Below are 12,961 nucleotides of genomic sequence, written 5' to 3'. Positions count from 1 at the left end.
GTTGGAGAAAAAGCACAGGCTCCAAGGCACTGAATGAGTAGCAAACGAGGCCGCTCAGACCAATCCTGACGCTGCTCCCATGCTGTTAGAACAGTGTCTGGATTGGGTGTGGAGCCTGTGCCCTGAGGCCCATCCACATCCAGGCAAGACGAGAGAAGCAACAAGGCGGCTGGTAGCATCAATGGGAGTGGCGGGTACGTCTTTTTTTATTTTATATTATTACCAAACCCTGCCCTGCTCCCCCCCATCCACTCGCTCTACCACCCTAGATAGGCGGCGGTTGCCACTGTCTGTCAGGCTGACCGTTGCTCAACCTGACAGACACTCATCATGCTTTTCAGAAGGAAAGTGGGCGGAACCCCTCTGCTCTTAGATAGCCACCCCTATCTGTAGTGTATAGGGTAAGAACTGGCACTGCATCTTGAGCACTTAAATAAAGCTGTGTAAAACAAAAAAGAACATTTTTAGGTAACAAGAGACTTGCGAGCCCTGGTACTACAGGTGACTACACTTCTTCCTAGAAACATTTAGGGGCATTTTATGAGTGGGGTGCATCACACTTGCACCACGCAACATGGTTCATGCGCGACAGAAGCCTAAAAGTGATTTATGAAGCCAGGCGAGGCCACATTGTGTGGCCCTGAGTGGCTTCATACATCCAGAGTAAAGAGACACCGCGAAAATTGCTGCGTTGTTATTCTGCGCCCGGGAGGCATTCCATGGGTGTTGCGTGGGTGTTTCCACACAACATCCATGGATTTTGATGCATATCCTGATTTACCAAAAGTAGTAAACCTGGTAATGTGCCATAATGCTACGTCTTCCCAGGTGAGGCGCAAAAAGAGATTTTTTTTTTTAATTCTCATTTTTTCCTCTTTCTATGTGTGCTGCATCTGCAGCACTGATAGAAAGAGGAAAATGCCTTGTTTTTGTGCAGGAATGTGGCGTTCCTGTGCAAAAACAATCCTCCTTATAATGCAGGCACCCTGGCACCATAGTGCAAGGGCGCCTGCGTTGGCACTAGGCAGACAAAACAGCACCAGCGTAGGGACAAAGGCAGGAATGCGTTGTATTTATAAAATACGGCGCATTCCTGCTCTTCCTCTGTCACACAGCGCAGCAAGGCGACTTGCTGCGCTGTATGACTTTGCCATAAATATGGCCCTTACTGTGGAGCTAGAGATCTTGGCACACATACCAGCTCTAGATTCCTCTAAGGATGTGATGATGCTTATAGTAAGGGTTCTATTGTCTCTTAGAAGGACAGCATCCATCCTGAAATATATTCCATGACCTGGACAAAACATTGATTGACAGCAAGGGGCTTCACGGTGCATTGTGCAGTGCCTTCTTCAAACTATACTGCCTCAAATGTCTTTGGTTCTCTGCAGGGGTGTTAATTTACAACTAAATACGCATTGGATTGCCATACCATCCAGCCTAATATTTCTTCATAGCCCAAAATAACATTGTTGTATTTATGAGAACATTGTGTGCTTAGTACAACACTCTGGATACTCATTAGATAATGCATGGAAAAGCAATGCCTATTTTTTATGTTGTGCCTTAATAGAAAAAGGGCAATTAAAAATAATATAATGTTGATGCCAAAGTATACAAAGGTTTTGATAGTACCATGCTTTGAAATGTCTCAGCCTGACAGGGTAGCCTCTCAAATGAAAGGTGACAGAACTCCCCTAAATATGCCACCCATATCAGGGTGTCACTGATGCTTACGTAGGTCAAGAAGGGGGAGTAGTCAGAACCCAAATAAATTTCTTTGACAGAGGGAAATTAAATATGAAATAGTTCCTGAGCAAAGCTCTAAGTTTTGATCTGTTTAGGTGGAAGGAAGTTGTACATATTTTATGGGTCCCTTCATGTAACAAATTTGAATTGTATTGCCCATTTGCTGCTAATTCAAGATTGTCTGATGCCAAACAATGCTATATTATATGTTAAACTTTAACAGGGTCACACAAACAGCCCATGACCCCAAAAATCCATAAGATGACCATGTGTAGGCAGATTCAGATAGAGACAAAGTACACTTTCCTTTCCCATAGGGCCCCTTGGAAGGTGGGGGCTGCGGGCAATCGCCCACTTTGCCCATGCCTGAACCGCCTTTGTTTATAGCAGTGCTATGAGTGGCCAGATACGCTCACTGAGTGAGTACATGCACTTCTGTAATTTGAAAAATAAATATCAACACTTCTCAGCAGGGGTGCAAATATTTTAATGGAAGAGTACCAGCACTTCCAGTAGCAAGCAGGTTCTCTGGGACAGTGAGACCTGCCCTTCTATATTGACATTTGAAGTATTGTTCTATAATGATAAGAATGCCTTGAAATACCCCAACTATAGTGGAGTGGAGTTGGACCAGAGAGGAGCAGTGTACAGGATGCCACTGGACAAGAGACGAGCAGTGTACAGAATGCCCCGGAATGATAGGAGCAGTGTAAAGAATGCCCCGGGACGAGAGAGGAGGAGTGTACAGAATGCCCTGGGACAAGAGGAGCAGTGTACAGAATGCCCTGGGACAAGAGAGGAGCAGTGTACAGAATGCCCTGGTACAAGAGAGGAGCAGTGTACAGAATGCCCCGGGACGAGAGAGGAGCAGTGTACAGAATGACCCGGGATGAGAGGAGCAGTGTACAGAATGCCCCGGGATGAGAGGAGCAATGTACAGAATGCCCCGGGACGAGAGAGGAGGAGTGTACAGAATACCCTGGGACAAGAGAGGAGCAGTGCACAGAATGCCCTGGGACAAGAGAGGAGCAGTGTACAGAATGCCCCGGGACGAGAGAGGAGCAGTGTACAGAATGACCCGGGATGAGAAAGGAGCAGTGTACAGAATGCCACTGAACGAGAGAGGAGCAGTGTACAGAATGCCCCAGGATGGGAGAGGAGAAGTTTCAGAATGCCCCAGGAAGAGAGAGGTCCAGTGTACAGAATTCCCCGGCACGAGAGAGGAGCAGTGTACAGAATGCCACTGGACTAGAGAGGAGCAGTGTACAGAATGCCACTGGACGAGAGAGGAGCAGTGTACAGAATGCCCCGGTACAAAAGAGGAGCAGTGTACAGAATGCCCCAGGACAAGAGAGGAGCAGTGTACAGAATGTCCCGGGACGAGAGAGGAGCAGTGTACAGAATGCCATTGGACGAGAGAGGAGCAGTGTACAGAATGCTGCTGGACGAGAGAGGAGCAGTGTACAGAATGTCCCGGGACAAGAGAGGAGCAGTGTACAGAATGCTGCTGGACGAGAGAGGAGCAGTGTACAGAATGTACCGGGACAAGAGAGGAGCAGTGTACAGAATGCCCCGGGATGAGAGAGGAGCAGTATACAGAATGTCCCGGGACAAGAGAGGAGCAGTGTACAGAATGCCACTGGATGAGAGAGGAGCAGTGTACAGAATGCTTCTGGACGAGAGAGGAGCAGTGTACAGAATGCCCCGGGACGAGAGAGAAGTGTACAGAATGCCCCAGGAAGAGATTAGACCAGTGTACAAAATGCCCCGGCACAAGAGAGGACCAGTGTATAGATTTTCACTGGACGAGAAAGGAGCAGTGTACAGAATGCCACTGGACGAGAGAGGAGCAGTGTACAGAATACTGCAGGATGAGATAGGAGCAGTTTACAGAATGCCCCGGGACAAGAGAGGAGCAGTGTACAGAATGCCCCAGGACGAGAGAGGAGCAGTGTATAGACTGCCCTGGGCTGAGAGGAGCAGTGCACAGAATGCCCCGGGATGAGAGGAGCAGTGCACAGAATGCCCCGGGACAAGAGAGGAGGAGTGTACAGAATGCCCCGGGAAGAGAGAGGAGCAGTGTACAGAATGCCCTGGGATGAGAGAGGAGCAGTGTACAGAATGCCCCGGGATGAGAGGAGCAGTGTACAGAATGCCGCGGTACGAGAGAGTAGGAGTGTACAAAATGCCCCGGGAAGAGAGAGGAGCAGTGTACAGAATGCCCCAGGACGAGAGAGGAGCAGTGTACAGAATGCCCCGGGATGAGAGGAGCAGTGTACAGAATGCCGCGGGACGAGAGAGGAGGAGTGTACAGAATGCCCCAGGACGAGACAGGAGCAGTGTACAGAATGCCCCGGGATGAGAGAGGAGCAGTATACAGAATGCCACTGGACGAGAGAGGAGCAGTATACAGAATTCCCCAGGATGAGAGAGGAGCAGTGTACAGAATGCCCCAGGACGAGAGAGGAGCAGTGTACAGAATGCCCCGGGATGAGAGAGGAGCAGTGTACAGAAAGCCCTGGGACGAGAGAGGAACAGTGTACAGAATGCCCTGGGACGAGAGAGGAGCAGTGTACAGAATGCCCTGGAACGATAGAGTAGCAGTGTACAGACTGCCCTGGGCTGAGAGGAGCAGTGTACAGAATGCCCCGGGATGAGAGGAGCAGTGCACAGAATGCCCCGGGACAAGAGAGGAGGAGTGTACAGAATGCCCCGGGAAGAGAGAGGAGCAGTGTACAGAATGCCCTGGGATGAGAGAGGAGCAGTGTACAGAATGCCCTGGGATGAGAGGAGCAGTGTACAGAATGCCGCGGTACAAGAGAGGAGGAGTGTACAAAATGCCCCGGGAAGAGAGAGGAGCAGTGTACAGAATGCCCCAGGACGAGAGAGGAGCAGTGTACAGAATGCCCCGGGATGAGAGGAGCAGTGTACAGAATGCCGCGGGACGAGAGAGGAGGAGTGTACAGAATGCCCCAGGAAGAGAGAGGAGCAGTGTACAGAATGCCCCAGGACGAGAGAGGAGCAGTGTACAGAATGCCCCGGGATGAGAGAGGAGCAGTATACAGAATGCCACTGGACGAGAGAGGAGCAGTATACAGAATTCCCCAGGATGAGAGAGGAGCAGTGTACAGAATGCCCCAGGACGAGAGAGGAGCAGTGTACAGAATGCCCCGGGATGAGAGAGGAGCAGTGTACAGAATGCCCTGGGACGAGAGAGGAGCAGTGTACAGAATGCCCTGGGACGAGAGAGGAGCAGTGTACAGAATGCCCTGGAACGAGAGAGGAGCAGTGTACAGACTGCCCTGGGCTGAGAGGAGCAGTGTACAGAATGCCCCGGGATGAGAGGAGCAGTGCACAGAATGCCCCGGGACAAGAGAGGAGGAGTGTACAGAATGCCCCGGGAAGAGAGAGGAGCAGTGTACAGAATGCCCTGGGATGAGAGAGGAGCAGTGTACAGAATGCCCCGGGATGAGAGGAGCAGTGTACAGAATGCCGCGGTACAAGAGAGGAGGAGTGTACAAAATGCCCCGGGAAGAGAGAGGAGCAGTGTACAGAATGCCCCAGGACGAGAGAGGAGCAGTGTACAGAATGCCCCGGGATGAGAGGAGCAGTGTACAGAATGCCGCGGGACGAGAGAGGAGGAGTGTACAGAATGCCCCGGGAAGAGAGAGGAGCAGTGTACAGAATGCCCCAGGACGAGAGAGGAGCAGTGTACAGAATGCCCTGGGATGAGAGAGGAGCAGTGTACAGAATGCCGCGGGACGAGAGAGGAGCAGTGTACAGAATTCCCCAGGACGAGAGAGGAGCAGTGTACAGAATGCCCCGGGACGAGAGAGGAGCAGTGTACAGAATGCCCTGGGACGAGAGAGGAGCAGTGTACAGAATGCCCTGGGACGAGAGAGGAGCAGTGTACAGACTGCCCCGGGCTGAGAGGAGCAGTGTGCAGAATGCCCCGGGATGAGAGGAGCAGTGCACAGAATGCATCGGGACAAGAGAGGAGGAGTGTACAGAATGCCCCGGGAAGAGAGATGAGCAGTGTACAGAATGCCCTGGGATGAGAGAGGAGCAGTGTACAGAATGCCCCGGGATGAGAGGAGCAGTGTACAGAATGCCGCGGTACGACAGAGGAGGAGTGTACAAAATGCCCCGGGAAGAGAGAGGAGCAGTGTACAGAATGCCCCAGGACGAGAGAGGAGCAGTGTACAGAATGCCCCGGGATGAGAGGAGCAGTGTACAGAATGCCGCGGGACGAGAGAGGAGGAGTGTACAGAATGCCCCGGGAAGAGAGAGGAGCAGTGTACAGAATGCCCCAGGACGAGAGAGGAGCAGTGTACAGAATGCCCTGGGATGGGAGAGGAGCAGTGTACAGAATGCCGCGGGACGAGAGAGGAGCAGTGTACAGAATGCCCCAGGACGAGAGAGGAGCAGTGTACAGAATGCCCCGGGACGAGAGAGGAGCAGTGTACATAATGCCCTGGGACGAGAGAGGAGCAGTGTACAGAATGCCCCGGGACGAGAGAGGAGCAGTGTACAGAATGCCCCGGGATGAGAGAGGAGCAGTGTACAGAATTTCCCAGGATGAGAGAGGAGCAGTGTACAGAATGCCCTGGGACGAGAGAGGAGGAGTGTACAGAATGCCCCGGGATGAGAGAGGAGCAGTGTACAGAATGCCCTGGGACGAGAGAGGAGCAGTGTACAGAATGCCCCGGGATGATAGAGGAGCAGTGTACAGAATTCCCCAGGATGAGAGAGAGGCAGTGTACAGAATGCCCCAGGACGAGAGAGGAGCAGTGTACAGAATGCCCTGGGATGAGAGGAGCAGTGTACAGAATGCCACAGGAATGTTCTGGTTGCAGCACCCAAGATAAATGGTCTACATGGTTCACCGTAGAGTGACAGAGAAACAACCCAAAACATGCCCCTTCCTGCACAAAAACAACCCTCTGTGGCATTTTCCTTTTTCTATGTGTGCTGCAGAACGTAGCACACATAGAAAGAGGAAAAAACAATGACAATTTAAAGATATTTCGCCTTGTTACACCTTTCCTAGGGAGACATTTCATTTTGATGCATTCACAGGTTTACCAGTAATTGTAAATCTGGGAATCCACTAAAATCCAAGGGTTGATGCGTGGGAACACACAGGCTCCACCCATGGAATGCCTCCCTGGGGCAGAGTAACTACTCTTGATTTATCAAGCCATGCAGGGCTACGGAAGGTGGTCTTGATAAATTCGACTTGGGTTTTGCTTCTGGATTGGTCAAGGGCATCACAAAACTTTCAAAAATATATGCCCCTGGATGTCTGCAATTCTTTAAATTTTCATCTGTCCTCAACTAAGTGTGCAAAGTTTTAGGTCATCGCCTACCTTGGGGTAGATTCCTTTAACTACACAGAGTGGAGAGTGTCCCAACATTTGATCTAACTGGTGAGTGAAAAATCAATGTTTGCACCCAAATAGCGGTGGCAAAAACCAATCTTGACACCAGTTATTGGTGCAAATGTCTATTTTAGTGGTGTGCAGGCAGAAATGCTGTGTTTGCTGTTGGTGGGCGGTTTAATGTAGAGCAAAGTTTATATCATTTTGTGCCCAAGTTTATCGTCTTACTTTAAAGAGCCCGCAGACTCAAGCGGGACATCCTTCAGCAGCACCCTCTGCTCAGTATAGGTTCATTTCTTCCAGCTGCTACTCGTGTGTGCACACCCCTAGTGTAAGCCAACAGTATGTCTTACATGTAATGCTCTCTGATGCTGCTGTGCAGAACCAATTAAACCTTACTGTATGTTTACTTCATAGAATGGGCTTTAAATATGGGTTTTTGTGGTCACTGTGTACATCTGGTTCTTGCATGGCAGGAAGGGAGGAGCAGAGGGAATATTTATAAGCAGCTGTATAATGTACCATGCATGTCCTCGCTGGCTTCACTCTTTCTGTGCCTTGCCAAACATTTGCCCGAAATACATCAAAAGGGCAAAAACTAAACAAAATCGGAACGAGGTATGTGTTTAAATATTTCTTTTTGATTCTTGTGAGGTGCTGTATACCCAAATAAATTCGCCTCGCAACGCCAGCGGGAAAGGGTTAGGAAGATAAAGAAACAAGCCATGTAAGCAAATCAAAATATCCTGTATATCTTCAGGTGATCAATGCACATAGTCAAGCAGGTAGTCATTAAAAAGAGTCTGTTGTCCTAATTCACCAATCATCCTTTATTAATGAGCCCAAGTCGTGGGATGCTCTCATGCAATAAGTAGGTTAGGGTAGAAAGCCATAGAAATAGACCGATTGGAAATGAACCAATCTTAGGCATTGGCCCAAAGCCATGGATTCTGTCGACGGTCATTTTGAGTGTGGTCAATTTGCGTATAGTTCTTCATTGCAAGTTTACTTGTAGATTGTAGAACGTTCTGTAGGTAAAGTAGTCGTGATTATTTCTGGTAGCATGAGCTGAGGTTTTGATAGTGCCCTGCTTCAATAAAGCTGTAAAATGGCACAAAGCTGCCCTGTAAGCCTTTATTCATAAGGGGAAAAGCCTCATGACTCTATACTATCATATTAAAAAAACAAATTTACAGCAAGTGACTTTCTCTACTGCTGCGGTGCTTTCCCAGATGCACCCGCCTTAGCTGCATCCCATTATCAGTCATAGATACAATGTGGTGGGCTTCATTGGGGGACGCCATCCACATGTCTAGTGTGTGCTCTGTCTACCCACCTGTTCTCTCAAGTCCTAATCTTGTGTTTTTTGATTGCCCATCACCATGTGTTTGCCAGGCTACTCCTTCCTTCCCTGCGGCCCCAGGCCTCAAACTGGCAAGTAGCAGGGTGTATGTGCTATGCTTTCGTTGCAATGCATGCACTGGCCCTGAAGGGCATGCTCCCAAACATCAACTGCAGGGTCTGCAGAAGCAGCGGCTGCAGCACCCTCCAATAAGTAGGCCGTGCAATATCATAAAATGGCGGTCAGACTGCTACCATCTCTGGGGACCGATGAGATGTGATTGGATTATGAACCAGGGGGAAAGTGGACTCGAGAGATGTGACTAGCCCTAGTGGGCATGAAGCTGATGCTCAATTCATGACCACTCCTTGCTTTGAGGACTTTCTTATGCTTCCACTGCATCCCATCCCTGAATCTGGGTCTTGGGACTATACAAATATTCTTATAAAAGACCTATCTCAAAACGACCCTCTTCTGCTAAACATCACAGTATTGTGTCGTAGATCAACAACCCTCTTCATTCAGAGAATCATAACTGTTTTAGCTTCTCAGTAACAAAGTCTCAGCCTTCATAGTGCACTGAACCTGTCCTGGTATCTGCCATTAATGCCATCTGCATGCTACCTGATGCTGAAGGAGAAGTAGCCTTGATTCCTTTGGACCACCCGACAGCTTGCTAGTTTAGAAGACTTTGGCTTTGTCTTGTGATGGTTTTATTATTCCTTAATAAATAACTCCGAAGGTGGAACTCATTCACTCCATCCGTGTTAATTTAAAGAGAACCATGCGGGGCTCCACAGGTCTCTGCATAAGCCCTACTCTTCTAAGCATCTGTGCCTCCCCTCTGGCCGTCCGTATCCTGGCCTTTGAGCTGAAATTCTACTCCGATGCAGGTGACACCCGTCTAACTGATTCTCGGGCTAGTTGGCAAGTGATTCTCGGGCTAGTTGATGAGTGTTCATCATTGCAAGCTCAGTTCAAAGACTACATTTGTGCAGAGGTTCTCTGGATGGACTGATGCTTACTATGGCCAGTTTTAAACTGGTCTTTCATGCTGTCTAGCACTGTCAGATGGGCCAGCTTGAAAGAGCTAGAGTGCGAGATGCTTTTTGGTCCAGTGGGCTATGGCGGAACAGAAACAAACAGCCCATTTAGGCTACATCATTGCAGAATTCTCATTGCAGAGATTCCGACCTGAGTGCGGAGACTCCCCCACGACTGTGGGGCCTCTTCCACGAGTGTGGAGGCACTTTGTGAATCAGGCCCTATGTGTCTTGGTATGTCAGCTGTGGAGCTGCATGTAAAAATGAAGCTGATACACCTTACTTACAAATGTCAACATTTAATGCTTTTCTATAACTTTGCTCATTTCCTTTACTCCTAGACTCTGGTTTGCCAAGTGGAAATTGGGGCCTGCTCGATCAGGCGGCAGCGCTAAAATGGGTCCAAAGAAACATCGCCAGTTTTGGAGGTGACCCTTCCAAGGTGACCCTGGCTGCAGAACGTGGTGGAGCAGATATTGCCAGCCTTCATGTACTAAGAGCAGATACAAACCTCTTCCGAAGAGCCATGCTGATGGTAAGCCTATTTATTTCCCAGCATGCTGCGCTCTGATGAGGGCACGCTGCCTGAGGTCATGTTCAATTTCACAAGCCAAAATCCATATAGGGTATACTCCTTAGATTCCACTGATGCTTGTGTGGCCTATAATGAACGCAAAGGAATAGTTGCGCCCAAGGAGTCAGTGGTAACCAGGCTTCTGTAGCTGTGCTTGACACATGCTCCACACAGTTAGCTGTGATTGTGATTCTATAGGTTGTGAATAAGTTTTACTAGCAAAATGCACAAGTAATGATTCATAGATCATTTTATGCAAATACGTTGATAAATGTGAATCTGATTTTAAAAGGAGGGAGTGCTATATGCAAAGAATAATGTGCACATTGAGATAGTGAATTCTGATCCAAGGATCTGCTCAGCTACTTGTGCAGTGTGTTGTACATCACAAAGAGTATCCTTCAAAATCTAAATTCACTTACAGGGCAAGTGCATCTTGCTTTACTATAGACTGCTTTATTGTTTTACTACTCAATGAGTAATGGGTCTTTTGATGCTTTCCCTACTGTCAAGTTACACCGTGCCCAATTAGGCTTGCCTTACATTTTAAGTTTACCAACATCCATGTACTTGATTTCCTACAGTGCTTTCTTAGTTTTTAGGTCCACTTCCTCTCTTCAGCAGTTGCTTTAGAACAAGCTGGTCTTGCCTAGCGACTACGTCTACTGGTCAGGTATTAAGGCCTTCTACAGGTTTCTTGCCCGTCTACTCCAAAACACTTGCAACAATCTTGAAATCTCACCTCCGTGCATGGCAAGGAGTACACGGTGAGGGTTATCTATGTAAGTGTGATATAGAAGTGTAAGAGTAAAGATCACATTACTAAGTCCACCACAGGAAAGATCATGCTAAGACTCAGGCAGCAGTTCAAATGGTAAGATGAAGGCATTATGCAGACATCTCAGGCATATTTTGGCTCATTTGAGTAGTTCTTGGTGAAAATGACAATCTTATGTTTGGTGACCAAGCATCTTTTTACTAAAAATTAAAAATAGTATGTTGAGGATAATCGTATGTTTTTTTCTGAAACTTACATGCTTTTATTTGGGGAAATTAAGTTCATTTAAATAAAATGAAAGTACTTAATTTGCATCTCACCTAAATTAAAATTATTTTCCTTTAATTAAAATGCTGATATTTGGAAACAAGATGGTTGTTTTTCCAAACTATATCAAATTGCTAAAGGCTTTAATGAGAATACTGCTAGAAATGTTGCCTTATCTGATGCGCTGGCATGGTCACTATGGGGCTCATTACGATGGCGGACTGACTTCAGTCCGTCCCCCATCGTTACGGATTTGGGATCGGCCGCCTATGAGGCATGCTCCTCACAATCCTAATCCCGATGCGACTGCCACCACGGCGGTCGCATCACCTATATTTTGCATTGTGGCGGGGATGCGGTCAGCAGCCCCGCCGCAATGCAAAATATAGGGTGCAGACATATCCCTGCACTACGTGGCAGGCACCCTGCGGTGCCTGCCACATGGTGCAGGGATATGTAGGGGGGCACCATAGGTGCCCCCTAGTGTACATCTCCCTGCCCCAGTGATTAAGGGGGCATGCTATGGGCCTCAAATCCATTTCCGCCACTGTGGTTTGTCCGCCGCAAAACAAACGGAGGAAAGGGACATCATAATACCTACGGCGGTGCCTGCAAGACACCGCCGCAATGTTGAGCTATGTTTCTGTTCCGAAGGGCAGTCGGAAAAGGACCGCCTGTCAGAACCGTGGCGGGCGGTCTTTACAGCCCCTGCGCTGACCCAACGATTCCCCCCGCCATCATAATATGGTAGGGGGAAAACAGCAGAACGATGGCGGTAGGCCCGCCACCGACCAGCTGCCGGTGGCAGGCCTTCCTCCATCGTAATGAGCCCCTATGCTTTTTCCTCAATGCAGGGGCCACTGATGTTGCCAGGTTTGATTCAGTCACTATTCTTACGCCAATAATATTTGTTAGAAGCTTGTGATGATTTTCATTTATTAGTGGTAGCTAGTATTACTGAAGGATTAGAGAGCACTGCCAAAGGTAAAACTCTGCATTTTCAGAAATCATCACCCTCCTCCCCCTGGGAAACATTTTCTCTTTGTGTTCTTTTTCTCTGCAAATTCCGCATGACCAGCTCCCAAACCTACATAAACAAATTTATACGTAAATATGAGGAAATCAGGAGAGTTTTGCATGCATTGTCATATTTACTAAATAACGTATTTTATTTCCACGCCACTTAGAGTATATTAACATGAATTTATCTATAGCAACAGGGCATGTTTCATCAATCTGTATTCCGGTGTTATAAAATTAATATTTATTCTTACCAATTCGCATCCTAGCTGATTCTCTGGGTTGTCCACCAAGGAGTAAGAACATCTTCATGGCAGGATATAGTGCCATTGATGGCTCCTACCAATTCTCAGTGTCAGATGAAAGAAAAATACACCTGCAAATGGTTTCAAAGATGTATATTGTTGATGCCATTTCCGGTAAACATATATATTTAAATTTGGAGAGCCCTGCAGGGTCACAAGAAGCCACGAGACTTCCTTCTCAATGTAGGACTCGTCTCCTACATCCGCTCCAGCCTTGAACATGGATCGGACCTTGTATCCCACATTTGGGATCAACTCCTGATAGGTGCAGAGTCTCCGGAAGAAAGTAACCTTGGGGATATTTAAAGTGTGGTGGGTGTGTACACCTGCCCTATTTGGAGCATGTACACAAATACACTCTCTGAAGGGTGGTGCAACATCTGCCAGTTTAGAATTTGGTGGATGTGGGACATCTGCCTGGAATTTGCCTTTTCTAACTAGGCACTTGAAAATAGACCCACATAAAGAGCGGGATCTGAGTATGTCTTTGGCCAGCAACAGG

The 12,961-nt window shown here is 48.1% G+C and overlaps 1 protein-coding gene across 1 annotated transcript in view; it reads left to right on the top strand.

Annotated features, from left to right (window-relative positions):
* TG (thyroglobulin) overlaps positions 1 to 12,961 on the top strand; it is a 660,241-nt gene that overhangs the window by 403,740 nt on the left and 243,540 nt on the right. Inside the window, exon 41 of the mRNA XM_085604890.1 lies at positions 9,857 to 10,050. Coding sequence (XP_085461016.1) covers positions 9,857 to 10,050 — 194 coding nt within the window. The remainder of the gene's footprint in view (positions 1 to 9,856; positions 10,051 to 12,961) is intronic.

Source organism: Triturus cristatus, chromosome 5_1, assembly GCF_964204655.1.
Source record: "Triturus cristatus chromosome 5_1, aTriCri1.1, whole genome shotgun sequence".
NCBI classification, from domain to species: Eukaryota; Metazoa; Chordata; class Amphibia; order Caudata; family Salamandridae; genus Triturus; species Triturus cristatus.
The sequence above is the reverse complement of the archived record's forward strand: the minus strand, read 5'-3'. Positions and strand labels throughout refer to the sequence as shown.